At 43.8% G+C, this 17,269-nt stretch overlaps 1 protein-coding gene across 1 annotated transcript in view; it reads left to right on the forward strand.

The window, feature by feature from the left end:
• Window positions 1-17,269, forward strand: part of SLC47A1 (solute carrier family 47 member 1) — a 52,961-nt gene that overhangs the window by 27,572 nt on the left and 8,120 nt on the right. Inside the window, exons 11-14 of the mRNA XM_055089769.1 lie at window positions 4,852-4,960; window positions 5,538-5,613; window positions 11,838-11,907; window positions 13,050-13,182. Of these exons, the coding sequence (XP_054945744.1) occupies window positions 4,852-4,960; window positions 5,538-5,613; window positions 11,838-11,907; window positions 13,050-13,182 (388 nt within the window). The remainder of the gene's footprint in view (window positions 1-4,851; window positions 4,961-5,537; window positions 5,614-11,837; window positions 11,908-13,049; window positions 13,183-17,269) is intronic.

A 17,269-nucleotide genomic window follows, 5' to 3' on the forward strand; every position in this document is an offset into this window, starting at 1 on the left:
CCGGCCGCTCTGCGGCATGTGGGATCTTCCCGGACCGGGGCACGAACCCGTGTCCCCTGCATCGGCAGGCGGACTCTCAACCACTGCGCCACCAGGGAAGCCCTGTGATGGGTCTTAATTGCAGCGTGTGGGCTCTTCATTGCGGCACATGGGCTTCTCTCTAGTTGTGGTGTGCAGGCTCTAGAGCGCGTGGGCTCAGTAGTTGCAGCACACGGGCTCTCTAGTTGTGGCATGCGGGCTCCAGAGCATGTGGGCTCTGTAGTTGCGGCAAGCAGGCTTAGTTGCCCTGCACCATTTGGGATCTTAGTTCCCAACCAGGGATCAAACCCGTGTCCCCTGCATCGGAAGGTGGATTCTTAACCACTGGGCCACCAGGGAAGTCCCGTGGAGCTTGTTTATAGCTGTGCAGTAAACTGAAGCTATCTGCCAATTCTACCTTATCTTCAGATCTTCTGCTTTTCTACCTGTTCTATCACAGGCTTCATTTTTTATTAATTTTTATTTTCAATTGTGGTAAAATACACATAACATAAAGTCTACCATCTTAACTACCATTTTAACTGCCCAATTCAGTAGTGTTAAGCATATTTTGATTGTTCTACAACCAATCTCCAGAACTTTTTCCTCCTGCAAAACTGAAACTCTGCCCATTGAATAATTCCCGTTCCTCCTGCCCTCAGCCTCTGGCAACCACCATTCTAGTTTCTCTTTCTTGTCCCAGGCTTCCCTTTGTTAGAGACTGTGAAGCAATAAGTGTTCATTATTTTTATGGGGAAAAAAACAAGTCCCCTTACTGGTGAACTTACAATAAAAATGATAAAATACAGAGAAATAATCCACCGAGAGCAAGAGTTAACAGATACAGTAAACAGGAAAGTTAGAGTTTGGAATTTGAGATCATGGTATAATAATCAGAGAACAGAAAAGTCGTATGTTCAAAATCATTCAGCATAAAAGAAGGAATTGAAACCCGAAGAACGATATTTGGAAAAGAACCAAGTAGGATTTTAAAAAGTTGAAAATATAGCCAGCCACAGAAATTTAATAGATTTAAATTCATAGATTAGTTAAAACTGAAAAATCAAATAATGAACTTGAAGATAGATCTGTGGAAATTCCCATAATAAAATAAATTTATTATTTATTATTCCCATAATAAAAATAAAAGGCATAATAAAAGGCATAATAAATAATAATAATAAATAATAATAAAAAGCATAATAAAAGGCATAATAAAAGAAAGGCATATAAATAGATGGAATTAGATATGCAGACCAATGAAATAGAATAGAGAGCCCAGAAGTAAACCCTCATGTATATTGTCAAGTGATTTTTGATAAAAACAAATGTTCCTGGGAAAACTGGATATCCACATGCAAAAGAATGAAGTTGGACCTTACACCCGTGTGCAAAGATCAACTCAAAGTGGATCTAAGACTTAAAACAATAAAACTCTTAGAAGTATATACATAAGGCAAAAGCTTCACAACATTGGATTTGGCAATGATTTCTTGGATATGACAGCAAAGGCATAGGCAACAAAAGAAAAAATAGACAATTGGACTTTATAAAAATTTTATAATTTTGTGCATCAAAAGACAGTATCAACAGAGTAAAAAGGCAACCCACGGGCTTCCCTGGTGGCGCAGTGGTTGCGAGTCCGCCTGCCGATGCAGGAGACATGGGTTCGTGTCCTGGTCCGGGAAGATCCCACGTGCCGTGGAGCAGCTGGGCCCGTGAGCCATGGCCGCTGAGCCTGTGCGTCCAGGGCCTGTGCTCCGCAACGGGAGAGGTCACAGCAGTGAGAGGCCCACGTACCGCAAAAAAAAAAAAAGGCAACCCACAGAATGGGAGAAAATATTTGCAAATCACCTATGTGATAAAGATTACTAATCAGAATATATAGACAACTCTTAAAACTCAATAACGAAAAACAAAACATCCTGATGTTAAAATGAGCAAAGGACTTGAATAGATATTATCTCCAAGGAAGATATACAAATGGCCAATAAGCACATGAAAAGATGCTCAGTATCACTGATCATTAGGAAATGCAAATCAAAACTACGTTGAGATACCTCCTCACACCCATTAGAATGGCTACTCTCGAGAAAAAAAAATAGAAAAAAGAAAAGAAACAGAAAGTAAGTGTTGGCGAGGGAGTGGAAATATTGGAACCCTTATGCAGTGTTGGTTGGAATGTAAAATGATGCAGCTGCCATGGGAAAATAGAAAAATGGTAGTTCCTAAAAAATTAAAAATAGAATCACCATATGACCCGGCAATTCCACTTTTGGATGTATACCCAAAAGAGTTGAAAGGAGGATCTCAAAGAGATATTTTCACACTCATGTTCACAGCAGCCTTATTCACAAGAGCCAAAACGTGGAAGCAACCCGAATGTCCTTCCACAGATGAATGGTTAAACAAAATGTGATATATACATACAATGGGGTTATCATTATTTTTAAAAAAGGAAGGAGATTGACACATGGAATAGTGTGGATGAACCTTGAGGACATTATGTTAAATGAAATAAGCCATACATAAAAAGACAAATACTGTACAAGTCCACTCATATGTGGTACTTAGACTAGTCAAAATAATAGAGACAGTAGAAGGGTGGTTGCCAGGGTCTGGGGGAGGGGGGGTGAGGATTTATTGTTGAATGGGCACAGGGTTTCAGCTGTAGGAGATGAAAAGAGTTCTGGAGATGATGGTGATGGTTGCACAGCATTATGAACGTATTTAATACCATTGAAGTGTGTACTTTAAAATGGTTATAACGGTTTAAAAAAATACACCACATAGTAATTACTGGAATAAGGGAAGAAATGGCTAACATGGTAAATTTCACATTGCGTGTATTTTGCCACAGTAAATACAAGTGAGAATAAGTAGAACTGGAACATGTGAAAGATGTAGACCCATTATATATCTTATATGTAGTAGGAATTCCACAGGGAGAGGATAGAGACTGGCGGGGATGCCGTATTCAGAGACGTTTGATGAGAGACAGAGACCATTAGATAACTGAAGACACGAATCTTAATATTCAACAATTATAATGAACATTTTATTGGAGATTCAAGCCTGTGCAATTAGGCAAGAAAAGGAAAATGCATTGATTTATAAACTAAATGGCTGACATGGCTTTCCCGTCGTTTGTGGATTTTTCTCCAGCAGACCTCTCCCCTGCATGGGAAGGAGCAGCACAGAGGCACAGTGGCTCAGTACAGAGGTGGGATCTGTCACATGACATCTTAAGGGTTTATGCGTGGGGAGCAGGGAGCTGCAGTCCTGACCTCCCCTACTGCCCCATCCCACCTCCCATCCCCCAAGACGAGAAGGGCTTGGCTCTGAGGCACTCACACCACCAGTCGCTTTGCAGTGAGTCTGAGAGGGAGGGCCGGTCGGCAGTGGGGTCTGGCCGTGCTGTCTGTGACCCTGTCATGAGTCCACAGGACTGCTCATCATTGCCTCCTGGGGCCCCTGTGGGAAGAATGAGTGGGATGTAGCCTTTTCCTTGTTCTCATCTGGACTCTGGCTTCCTGTTGTCCTTTCCCTCTTCCAGAAGCTCATCAGCTCACTTAGTCTCAGAGTCGTTAATGAGTTTCTTCTCTGTTAAGCATCTTTACTGACATTTTAGTGGCATTTGGGGAAGGAAGGGGGTTAAGCATGTGAGCTGGTCATTCATCTTGAGCTGAAGCCAATATGTATACTTTAAGCCCACAAGTCTTGTAAATTTTTTATATAGTCAGGTCCATTGTTTTTCAAGTTCTTAATCTTAACCATTTTTAATACATATTTTTTTATCAACTTCACTTAGGCTGGTTCTCAAACAGCAACAAATTAGACGGCTCTCGGGAGGATGCTGCTTCTAGTAGGAATAAGAAGTTAAAGCTGACATATAAATTATTAACAGCAGACCTGAGAACTAAAATCAGGTTACTACACAACCCGTGTTTCACAAACAGCCCCTGAGGGCAGCACTGTCATCACAGGAGAACCGACATGACTCTGCAAGTTGAATAATGGTCTATTTAAGAAGCAAGCAGGGCCTCCCTGGTGGCGCAGTGGTTGAGAGTCTGCCTGCCGATGCAGGGGACACGGGTTCGTGCCCCGGTCCGAGAAGATCCCACATGCTGCGGAGCGGCTGGGCCCGTGAGCCATGGCCGCTAAGCCTGCACGTCTGGGGCCTGTGCTCTGCAACGGGAGAGGCCACGACAGTGAGAGGCCCACGTACCGCAAAAAAATAAAAAAAGAAGCAAGCAAGCGTATAGCTTCAGAGTTCCATAACCAGTAATTAAAATAAAGTTTGGGCATCTACTATGAAGGACCATAGTTCGATTTAATGCGTAAGTAGACATAGGAATGTTGGACACATAACGTATGGTGGAGTCATATTTCATCAGCTTTTGTTGAATTCCTACAGTGTGCCAGGCTTTGTTCTAAGTGCTTTTTTCACGATTCATTTCATTTTTACAAATGATTTATATATTTATAGTTCATTAAATCTTGTAGAATGTAGCAAAGTTGAATTGACTCTTGATAGTATATGTTTAGCTAATAAGGGAGGTGCTTTGCCCTCAAATCCAGCATCTTTAAGAGGTTCTACTCTGATGCCTCTGATGGGGGCAGCGGTCAGGGCAGCTGTTACACATCTGTAACAGTGGGCGAGGCCAAGCCACTTGTTTCCAGTCACACGGCAAGGACCTACTGGAACCGGGTCTAGAACCCGGAGCTCTGACTCTGTCCTGGGTTTCCGCGCAGGTAGACTCTAGTGCACTGATACTCTGATTTTCAGACCCTCTGACTCCTCCTCGTGATTTTGTGATCATTCATTTCTAGGTGCCTCTAGGCCTTGGCGTGGCCGCCAGCGTCAGGGTGGGCAGCGCCCTGGGGGCAGGGGATGCCCAGCAGGCCCAACACTCCTGTGCCACCGTCCTCCTGTGTGCAGGTGAGTGTGGCACTGCTGTTCGCTGGTCGCAGCTGTATCTACGTTTAGAAATATGTATCGTGATTTCTCTAGGAGCTGATTTACATGTGTAAACTCAACTGAAATCTTTCTTCTTTATGCTGACTCCTGTTTACTCATTAACTAATAAAGCTCCTAAATGTTACTTTCTGTTATTAGGTACCAACTAAATACTGTTCCACTTGGTACTAACAGGAATCATTTCAAAGGCAGTTGTTATCACGTGCAGGCTTATTTCTGACCAGAATCTGTGTGCCCGGCTCTCCAGGTTCCTGGCTCACTGACCCTCCGGCAGTTTGAATGTTCTGGAATCTGAGCAGTTAGGGAAGATTCTGATTATGTTGTCATCTTACTGAACATCTTTTCTATGAGTCTCCCTTAGAAAAAGAAGTTAGAATCATCTGACCTTAGGTGCTCTTTTCCTAGACAGTAAGAAGAAACACTTTAAATTATTACATTTCTTAAATCATTGACACAAATATCTCATGAGAAGTCAGTATGAGGATTTATCACACTCGGGGGGATTTTCATTTCCTGTTGTTTCTTCTGTATTTTCCAGGTGTTTGCGCACTTGTAACGGGTATCCTACTTGCTGCTTTAAAGGATGTGGTTGCCTATGCCTTTACCAGTGACAAGTATGTACCATCTTCTAGGAGAACATTTTTAGTTTTATGCTTGCTTTCTTCACTATACTTTTCTGACTCTGAGAGGTGAGTAGCATTTTATTCCATAGGAAAATCTGTAGTGCAGCTGGGAGTGAATTTGAACAGGTTTGAATGAAGGAAGCCCATGGAAACCCCCTCCACCCCTCCAATACCCAGTTCATTTATCAAACGCAAATGGGCTTTCTCTTGTGCTCAGTGTGTTTTTGCTCAGAGATACACAAAAAAAGCACATGGAAAAAACCTCATCCCCAGAAAAGCACCTCCCCGTCCAGGGCACGCTGGCAGCAAGCACTCCTGAATCATCTGGGCAGTGTTTGCATAAACCACTGACCCAATCTTAAGTTGAATTTTACTGCATTTTCTGTAATGATGTGTTTGCGTAATTATGTACATGCAATAAAGTGCCTTGAATAAACCAAATCCTTATGAAAAAGCTTCAGTAATTTGCACCAGTTGCCTCAGATTATGCTTATGGAGAAATTCGGCTTATGGAGAAATTCGGCTTTATTACTTTTAAGTGTGCTCTTCTAGTTTCACCCAACCCCACTGGTTTTAGACCAGTGCTTAAATACATTCTTGTAAAATCTTAGGGCTAGGGAGGTGGTCAGATGGAGGCACAGAAACTAGATTTACCCTCCTGTCTTAAACAACTAAAAAACTGGATAAAACCTGTATTTTAAAAAATGGCTTTCAGACATTGGACCACAGGCAGCCCAGATAAATCCCTGAGGAGGACCCCGTGATTTCCCCAGCTTAGTGTGAGGAGTTTCCAGGACAAAGTGCAGACGGGGGCCCTGGGAAAGCCCCCACCCCCATCTCCTTGGGTTGGGGAAATGGAGTTGGGAGTGGGGAGGCTCTGTGGCGAGTTCCCAGGCAGAGTCCCAGAGCAGGGAGAGCGCCCAGAGAGCGCTTTGGAGATATATGGAAGCTCTCCCTCAAGTCTTCAGCCGACCGCTGAGAGGACTGTGCGTGTAAGGGTGCCACCTGAGGCCAGGGGAGTGGGGTGAGGGACAGGAAGGAACACCTGAAAGGAGCAGGCAGAACAATCCCTGAAGCTCATAAAGGGTCGGGAAGAGTTTGTGTTCGCACCACGCGGAATGAACAAAACCTCGTAATGCATGGGATGGCTGGTGGAGTTCTCAGAAGGACCTTGCCTCAGTAGCAGGAAAATTAGCCCTAGAATGAAGCCTGCTCTGGTCCCACCTAACAAAGCTTAAAAGCAGACTTTGAAAGGATCAAATTGTTTCCAAGAAATTTAACTGTATTACAGCTCAAGAGTACTTAAATTATTACAAGAACATGCAGTATTTGACAAACTAAAATTCACAATGTCTGCATCTAATTAAAAATTACCAGGCATACAGAGGAGCAAGAAATTAAAATCCACAGAAACATCAATCAGTTGAAACCAACCCAGAAATGAAACATATGATAGAATTAGTACACAGGGATATTAAAATTTTTAATAACTATGTTTTGCATTTTCAAGAAGATAGAGGAAAACATGAGCATGTTAAAGTAAGACATCAAAGATTTTTAAAAAAACAAATTGAACTTATAGAGCTGAAAGAAAATGTATGAAATGAAAATATATTGGATGAGAGTAACAGCAGATTAGAGTAGTGTAGAAGAAAAGAGTAGTGAACTTGAATATAGAGCAATAATACATATCCTAAATGAAATGCAGTGAGAAAAAAGACTGGAAAAATATGAACATCAGTGAGCTGTGATTGGCCTAAAAAAGCTGTAACTAGAGTTTTCAAAACAGAGAGGAGAGGGGACAGGAAAAAAAACTTGAAGAAATAATGGCAAATCTTTCTAAATTTGGTAAGGTCTCAGAATTAAAGAGATCTAAAAGGCTATTTGATGTAATCACTCATCTTACATCAGGATTCCTCCAAAACATCCTTGCCAGGTTGTCCAACTTACACTTTCATAACCTCAGTGGTGAGGATCTTGCTACCACTGAAGGCAGCTTTGATTCTCAGGACACCTTCCTTTTTTTTAAAAAAAAAAAAAATTTTAATTAATTAATTTTTGGCTGTGTTGGGTCTTTGTTACTGTGCACGGGCGTTTTCTAGTTGCGGTGAGCGGGGGCTACTCTTTGTTGCAGTGCATGGGCTTCTCATTGCAGTGGCTTCTCTTGTTGCGGAGCATGGGCTCTAGGTGTGCTAGAGGCTTCAGTAGTTGTGGCTCGCAGGCGCAGTAGTTGTGGCACATGGGCTTAGTTGCTCCACAGCATGTGGGATCTTCCCGGACCAGGGCTTGAACCTGTGTCCCCTGCATTGGCAGGTGGTTTCTTAACCACTGGGCCACCAGGGAAGTCCCAGGACACCTTCCTTATTTTGAGCTGAAATGTACCCATAATTTTCACCCACTTATTCTGGTTCTTGTGCTTGTAGGAATCTAAATCCACTTCTGAGTTACAGCCTGCAGATAGTTGAAGGCATCTCTCACGCTCTCTTCTCCATGGTAACCGTCTGAAATTCCTTCAGACATTTCCCATGGAATGTGATTTTGAGTCTCCACTGTCTTGAATTCATACAAACCTGAAGGCAGTGCTCTTAGCTCCATTTAGAGCAGAGCTATGTCCATTGTACCTCATTCTACCTGGACTTCTGTTGAAGTATTAGGTTTTTGGTGGCTGCACCACACTATGTCTGTGGAGCTGACTGCCAGTGTGCCCTACATGTGTCAGGTTCACCTTCAACACCCAGCCGGGCAGTTTACAGCTTGGCCTTCACTTTCACTTCCTGTTCATGCAGAGTCTCGAGCTCAGCCGCAGGTGAGAGCTTAGGCCCTTCCTGGTCTTTCTTGAGCCTCTGTGCAGCCCTAGGCGTGCGCGTGGCCTTCTAGACCCCCAGTAACATGTCTGAGCTTCCAGAGTGAGCCCTGATGCACCCCTCATCCCCAGCCTTTCCTACCAAGTTGGTTGGTTAGTCTGTTGTTTGCCCTGTTTCCACTGCCTCAGGAAGCAGCAACTAGAACATGTGCCTGTAAATTTTTAAAAAAATAAATTTATTTATTTATTTATTTATTTTTGGCTGCGTTGGGTCTTTGTTGTGGTGTGTGGGCTTCTCACTGCAGTGGCTTCTCTTGTTGCAGAGCATGGGCTCTAGGCATGCAGGATTCATAGTTGTGGCTTGCGGGCTCTAGAGCGCAGGCTCAGTAGTTGTGGCACACGGGCTTAGTTGCTCCGCGGCATGTGGGATCTTCCCAGACCAGGGCTCAAACCCGTGTCCCCTCCATTGGCAGGCGGATTTTTAACCACTGTGCCACCAGGGAAGTCCTGTGTCATATTTTAAATTTTAACAGATATCTCAAACCAAAAATGTCTGAAAGCTTGTTGGGTATTAATACACATCACAGCAAAAACAAGCAAAGCAGGCTTATCCCTCAGAAATCGTATGTGGGATCTTCCCAGACCGGGGCACGAACCCGCGTCCCCTGCATCGGCAGGTGGACTCTCAACCACTGCGCCACCAGGGAAGCCCTGTAAATATTTTTGGCAATCTCCTAAAGGTCAACTTTAGCACTGGGCAGTTGGAACCTGATGAAATAAAGACTGCTTTTTGTGGGGTCTTCTAAGGAGCCACCAGACAGGTGGCCTTTTATGAATTAGTAACTATAATTTGGAAATGAGACTTTTTAAAAAGAGTTCAACCCACTCTTCCTCCTCCAGCCTTGGAAGTATGTGTGGGCTGTTACTTTAAGGTTACTGCTGAGCTGGGAAGAGGGGATGACACCACAGAGCTATCGTTACCAAGATTCAGCCACTTTTCTTGAATATGGGCTCCCCAAGTAACTGCAAGCCTTTGGTTAATTTCCATAGTTCTGCAAAGTCAACTCTGACAATATTTGCCAGTTGTGACAATCTCCTTTTCCCTACTTTCCTGTTTCTCTGTATGCTTCGTAAATTTTTGTTAAGAACTGGATGTTTTTAATATTGTACTGTGATAACTCTGGAAACCAGGCTCTCCTCCCTCCCCAGGCAGTGCTGTTCTTGCTTTTTGTCACTGCTGGTCTGTAGTTCTCCCATTCATTTGGTGACTTTTCTAAACCAGTTTTCACAGAGACTCTGTTCCTTGTCATGTGTGGTGTCTGCTATCTCCGCAGTCAGCCAATGGCCCAACAGAGTTTTTTTTTTTCCTTTCTTTTCTTTTTTTGGCCACACAGCTTGCAGATCTTAGTTCCCCAACCAAACCTGGGCCACAGCAGTGAAAGCACCAAGTCCTAACCACTGGACCCCCAGGGAATTCTCAAAGAAGAGTTTCTTAAAAGTTTATGTCTCCTTAAATTACTCAGCAGGCACTGCCTGGGAAGGCACTTCAGCCCAGAGGGGTTAAGACAATGGGCCTGCCTCTCTCCGTCAGTCCCAGAAATTTTATTTTTCTGGAAATCTTTCAGATATTCTTTTTTCTTCTATAAATTTATTTATATTTGGCTGCATTGGGTCTTCGTTGCTGTGTGCAGGCTTCTTCTAGCTGTGGCGAGCGGGGGCTACTCTTCGTTGCAGTGCAAGGGCTTCACATTGCGGTGGCTTCTCTTGTTGTGGAGCATGGGCTTTAGGCACGCGGGCTTCAGTAGTTGTGACACGTGGGCTCAGTAGCTGTGGCACACGGGCCCAGTTGCTCTGCAGCATGTGCAGTCTTCCTGGACCAGGGCTCGAACCCGTGTACCCTGCACTGGCAGGTGGACTCTCAACCACTGTGCCACCAGGGAAGTCCCTTTTTCAGATTTTCTTTTTGTCCTTGGCTGTGCTTAGGTGCAGGTGAATCTTTTATTCTGCCTGGCACTTTGTAGGCTTTCAGTCTCAAGCAGTGGATTTTTCTTTAGCTCTAGGAAATTTAGATAAATGATAGAATTTATGGATTAATTTGACATGTGTCTTTTCTGTGGTTATCTGTGTTTTGGAATATTCCCTCCGATTTACCATTAAAATTTAGTCTCTAGCCATGTCCATTTCATTACCCAGTCTTTAAGTGGAATGCTGTATTTTAGTGTTCATATTTTTCATTTCCAGTTACTTTTCCCAATTGCTCTTTTTCCTTAAATGCCTGTTTATGAATATTTCTAAGAATAGGAATTACAATTTTTAAAAGTTTCTCCCTTTGCATTCTTTCTGTTTCCTTTTGCGTCAGCTCTTCTGCCTGCTCATTTTGGTCTTTTTTTTTGTGCTGTTGATTTTCACAGTGTTCGGTGCATGTTGGTTTAACGTTTATACTTGTGAAGGAAGGACCACATTGTCACTTTGACTAGTAGAGACAGTGCAGGGTTAGCCGACGCTGCCGTCCTGGGTCTGCTCCGCGGAGGAGGTCGCTGCTCTGGTGAGAGGGTTGCCTGCGGGCTCTGCCTGAGTTGGTGGCACCTGCTGGCTAACTGTCTTCCCCACAGGCTGAGGGGAGGGAGGCTGGAGTTCTGGGGGGAGCACCGCTGTCTGTTGTGTTTTGCATCCACACCGGCTCCATGGTGTAGGCCTGCGGTCACCGCCACTCTGCTGAGTCGTTCTCCAGAGCCCCTGAGCCCCACGTGAGGCCCTCGCGAGACAGACCTTCCAGCACAGCTGCCAGAGCTCAGGGCATCCCTGAGGAGGCAGATGTTTTCTCTGCCTTGAACACTGGCCTCCAGCTGCATTTTTGAGGAAGACTCCCAGCCACAGGGGAAGATTACCCTTCACAGGCTGAAACCTGCTGCTTTTTCTTCCCAACCCTCACTTTTTTTTTGAATTTTATTTTATTGTTTATACAGCAGGTTCTTATTAGTTATCTATTTTATACATATTAGTGTATATATGTCAATCCCAGTCTCCCAATTCATCACAGCACCACCACCACCACCCCCCGCCACTTTCCCCCCTTGGTGTCCACACGTTTGTTCTCTACATCTGTGTCTATTTCTGCCCTGCAAACCAATTCATCTGTAACCAACCCTCACATTTTTATATTCAACAACAAAACTTTAAGAATTATGCTCTGTCGTGGCAGCCTAGCCCACGTCCCTTTCGACCTAAATTCTAACTGGTGACATTGAAGTTAGTGAGGTTTTATCGTGTCCTCATTGTATCAAATAGGAAAGTAGTATGTGGACTGAGGTGACTGGTTGGTCACTCCGGCAGGTTCGTCCAGCCAGCAGGTGATCAGTGCTGCACTTAACTGTGAGTTTTGGGTCACTGACTCTCTCTTTTTCTCCAACAGAGCTATCGTGTCCCTTGTGAGCCAGGTGATGCCCGTTTTTGCTCCCTTTCATCTGCTTGATGCACTTGCGGTGAGTCTTTGCGGTGATTCTACCTCTGCGAACTATACGCAGCACGGTTTTGTTTTGTGTCCAGTTTTGAACTGAATGCCCATGGTTACATTTCTGAAAAGAGGGAGCTCTTGCTTCGAGCAGTCGCAGCCACGTGCGGGACAGACTGGTTAATTAAGAGTGTAGCATTTCAGGTGGGAGAGGCCTGAGTTAGCCAGCCTCCCCTGCTTCATCTGGGGCTGGATGCTCTGTGTGACTCCTGGCTACGTGGTGACACCTCCAAGGGGGGCCGTGCTACCCCGGAGTCCACTCTGACCTCTAGAAGGTCCATCTGACCTTCTCTAGGTTTACAGGTATTTGAAGACCCTTCTGCTAAACCCTGGAATCATCCCTTGAGGCTTCTTCCTGGTTTCAGCAGTCAGTCCTCATGACATGATTTCTGGGTCCATTTGCCATCTTGCTTTTCTTCCCAAGGGATTCCTTCTACTGTGTCACACTCACTCTGAAGATGTGGTGCCCATGACTGGACACTGGCCGTGGCAAGAATGTGACAGAGAGCAAAACAGTCATCACCCCTCTGGCTCTGGGCATGTTTGAAGCCTAACTGGATTAATATTTTTCAGCCATGATATCAGACTAGTTTCTGCTGAGACTTCCATCCATGAAACCTCTACATTATTTAAAACTATGCTTTTATGAACTATTTTTAAATAGAGATCTAAATGCTGTTACTTGGTGGGTTTCTGGATGAAAGCTGCTGTAGTTGTTGTTAACGTAACTTTTTAAAAAAATTATTTATTTGGTTGTGTGGGGTCTTAGTTGCAGCTCGCAGACTCCTTAGTTGTGGCCCGCGGGCTCCTTAGTTGTGGCATAAGAACTCTCAGTTGCGGCATGCATGTGGGATCTAGTTCCAGGACCAGGGTTCAAACCTAGGCCCCCCGCATTGGGAGCGCAGAGTTGTATCCACTGCACCACCAGGGAAGTCCCTTAACATAACTTTAGAAGGCAGATGTTCTCCTTTATCTCTTACGTAAGGGGCGGTCCCTGTCTTGAGATAGGGTATGTGACTGTATTCAGAGCTGTGAAATACCAGGTTGTGTTTCTGACCTGATGTGATGACACCTGAATGACTGCAACACTGGTTTTGGTTTTCGTCTCTTTAGGGCACCTCTGGTGGAGTCCTGAGAGGTGCAGGAAAACAAAAGATGGGTGCTTTCCTGAATGCCATTGGTTATTATGTTTTTGGTTTTCCCCTTGGAGCATCTCTGATGTTTGCTGCTAATCATGGGATAATAGGTATGTGTCTGATTCCTCGGTGACTTACCTTACATCTCACTTGTCCTGTTAGGATAAACTGCTTGAGATACAAAGCAGTTGTCTGGAAAGTGACCTCTGTGGAATAGGAAAAGTGATTTTCTCCCTTCGGTGTATGAAAACAATTTGTGTATTCAGTATACAAAAACACTGGAAATGTCGACTTGAAGAAAATAAACATGACCCTGCCCTCAGGATGAGACCAAGATTAAGTAAGTACACAATTATTCCATTTGGCTTAAGTACTTTGAAAGCTGTGATCCCCTATGATGGCTTGGAACAGCTCCCTGAGGTCGTCATGCATTAGCTTAGTCCTGAGACGTGACTAGAATCACCTAGGTGAGGTGACCACAGTTTGTTGAAAAATGATTCTTACTCTGTTGAATGGTCTTGGCACCCTTGTCGAAAATCAGTGGACCAGAGACGTGTGGGTTTATTGCTGGACTCTGTTCTACTTCATTGGTCTCTATGTCCAGCTCACGCCAGTACCGCACTGTCTGGATTACTGTAGCTGTGCGGTAAGTTTTTTTTTTAATTTAATTTTATTTATTTTTTTATACAGCAGGTTCTTCTTATCTATTTTATACAAGTTTTTGAAAATTTTTATTGAATATAGTTGATTTACAATGTGTTAATTTCTGCTGTACAGCAGTGACTCAGTTATACACATACAGACATTCTCTTTCATTTCTTTTCCATGATGGTTTATCACAGGATACTGAATCCAGTTCCCTGTGCTCTACAGTAGGGCCTTGTTTATCCATCCTGTATATAATAGTTTGCATCTGCTAATCCCAGACTCCCTGTCCATCCCTCCCCTGCACCGGGGGAACCAAGAGTCTGTTTCTGTTTCTTGATATGTTCATTTTGTTCCTTTGTGTATTTTAGATTCCTGTGCAATAAGTTTTTTTTTTTTTTTTTTTTTTTTGTGGTATGCGGGCCTCCCTCTTGTTGTGGCCTCTCCCGTCGCGGAGCACAGGCTCCGGACGCGCAGGCTCAGCGGCCATGGCTCACGGGCCCAGCCGCTCCGCGGCATGTGGGATCCTCCCAGACCGGGGCGCGAACCCGGCTCCCCTGCATCGGCAGGCGGACGTGCAACCACTGCGCCACCAGGGAAGCCCTGCAATAAGTTTTGAAATTAGAAAGTGAAGTATTCCAAGTTTGTTCTTTTCCAATTTTTTTGTTTTGCCCGTTTAGGGCCCCTTCCAGTTCCGTATGACTATGAGGGTTGGCTTTTCCATTTTTGTAGAAAAGGCCACTGGAATTTTTTAGCGGGACTGCACTGAACCTGTTAACGACTGCTTTGGAGAGAATACTGCCATCTTAAAAATATCAAGTCTTCAGTCCATGAATACAGAATGTCTTTCCATTTATTTGGGCCTTCAATTTCTTGCATCAGTGTTTTGTAGTTTTCATTGTACAAGTCTTTGACTCCCTTGGTTAAATTTATTCCTAGATATTTGATTCTCTTGGATGCTACTGTAAATGGAATTATTTTCTAAATTTCCTTTTCAGATTGTTCTTTGCTGGTGTATTGAAACAGCTGATTTTTGTGTGTTGATCTTCTAAGTTTGATGAATTCATTGATTAGCACTAGTATTTCTGTGTGTATGAATTCTTTAGAATTTTCTATATACAGGGTCACGTCATATATAAATAGAAATAGTTTTACTCCTTCTTTTCCAATTGTAATGCCTTTTAGTTCTTTTTCTTGCCTTTTTGTTCTACAATAGGGTTTTAACATTCTTCTATATTCTCCTGCAGTATTTTTATTTTTTTAAATTAGTTTTTATTGGAGTATATTTGATTTACAATGTTGTGTTGGTTTCAGGTGTACAGCAAAGTGAATCAGTTATACATATACATATATCCACTACTCCCATATACATCATTACAGAGCAGTTTTATTTTTAATTAAAAAATAATGTAAAGCTATAGTTCACAGGATGTGAGATAATTTTCATGAAGGGCTTTTGCAGAAATACGCTAGCCATTTATGTAAATTATGTCGCTCAAATTTATGATGACATCAGGTGCAATCTCCGGTTAGCTCCGTTTTACACTTGGAGAAGCTAAAGCCTGAACAGGTGAAGTAATGTGTCCCACAGACAGTAGGTGACGAGACAGGATTTGAACCCAGATGCCCCCAGAGCCTCTCTTTTACTGCGATGCGTGTCTCTCAGGTTTATGATTCCCTCATTCACCCTGAAGATTCACTGAGCACCTGTATGTGTTGGCCCTGGGTGGCGCTGGAATCTGGGGAATGTGAAGATAAGCAGGCCAGACCCCCACTTGTTGTGAGCTCACCCCAGGCTCTTGGGTTTTACTCCTCTGTGTCCTTTGGCACCCTTTCCATCTTACGCTCTTGGGATGTAGGCCTTGCCCGAGGGTCCTCTTGCTGACCTGTCCCCTCTCTCCTCCCTGGAAGGCCCAGGGCTCTCAGCTGTCATCTCGGGGCCTGACTTGGAGCCTGAGCTCCTGGCTGCCCAGGTGTTCCTTGTCGGTCACGCCACCGCCTCTGGTTCCCGGCCCCTTCCTGGTTCAGTCCCCTGGTCAAGAGCCCGGCCCCAGTCACGCTACCAGGTCTCACCAGCTCCGACTCTGTAATCTCTCTCGTCTCGTGGAAAGTGGGGTTTATCGCACTTTCAGGGGAGAGGAGTTGAGTGTGTGTGACGGCTGTGGCGTTTACCCGAGCGTTCATCATCTCCAGCAAACTCTGCACCCACTCAGGGGCTCTCTGTTACGCTCATTAAGGGGTCCTGCTCAGCATCCGGTTTCCTGTTGTTGGGGGTCAGTGAGGGGACGTAGTTGAGGCAGATTCTGTTCTCCAGACACCTTGTTTTTTCCTCAGGGAAATTCTTCCCTCCTGGGTTTCATCTCAAGATGGGACCAGTAGACCTCTGTCTGCAGAGAATAAATGCACTGTTGCCAAAAGACTCGGGAGCCAACTCTGAAATCCACCTGCCCGGTGGTCTACGGCCTGGGGGCCATCTGTGTTCTTATAAAATGGGTGCTCCTCTGACACCCTCAGCTTTTTAAAAAAAAAATATTATTTATTTGGTTGCACCGTGTCTTCTTGGCGGCATGCGGGCTCCTTAGTTGCAGCATGTGGGATCTAGTTCCCCGACCAGGGATTGTTCGAACCCAGGCCCCCTACATTGGGAGTGTGGAGTCTTAACCCCTGGACCACCAGGGAGGTCCCACCCTCAGCTTTTATGTTCAAATACTGGACAAACATTTTGGAAATGTAGCCTCTGCTCAGTATAGTTGTTACCATTTTCCTTGTAAAGCTTTTGCTCGTTTCTTGTTAAGGTTATCCCCATTTTATCCTTTGTGGCCATTGTTGATGAGGCCTTCCCTTCCATCCTATCATCTAAGTGGTGGTTGTTTGTATATCTGAGGGCTGTTAATTACTGTCTGAATTTTGTAGCTTGTTAAAATTCTGAATTCCTCTTATTTGAGTAGTATTTAGTTGATTCTCACGGCTTTTCCAGGCATATAATCATATCGTGTACAAATAGCTTTATATTCTCCTTATCACATGTTATACCACTGATTTCTTTTTCCTGCCTAAAGCCTCTAGTAGAATAATAAATTGTTGGGGTAATAGTGGAAATGCTTGTCTTGTTCAGGACTTCAGAGATTGTGCTTCTGATGTTTCTCTACTAAATAGCATGCTGGATTGGGGGCTGACATACATATATACACACAATGTAAACACACATACATTAACAAACGTGTGTGCATGTCTTCTTTAAATCACGTTCAGGAAGAATCCATGGAGTCTGCTTTACTGAAAGTTCCCAACAAAAATGGTTGAGAGTTTTGTCAAATGTAATTGCATGTCATGTAAATAGAAATAGTTCTACTCTTTCCTTTCTAGTGTTTTTGCCTTTTTCTTGTTGTTCTGGCAAGAACTGCTATAATAGGATTTTAACATTTTTTTCTATATTCTCCTCTAGTACTTTTTTTAGTTTTTTAAATTTATTTTTAACATCTTTATTAGAGTATAATTGCTTTACAATGGTGTGTCAGTTTCTGCTTTATAACAAAGTGAATCAGTTATACA

The sequence above is a fragment of the Physeter macrocephalus genome, chromosome 14, assembly GCF_002837175.3.
Source record: "Physeter macrocephalus isolate SW-GA chromosome 14, ASM283717v5, whole genome shotgun sequence".
Lineage (NCBI taxonomy): Eukaryota > Metazoa > Chordata > Mammalia > Artiodactyla > Physeteridae > Physeter > Physeter macrocephalus.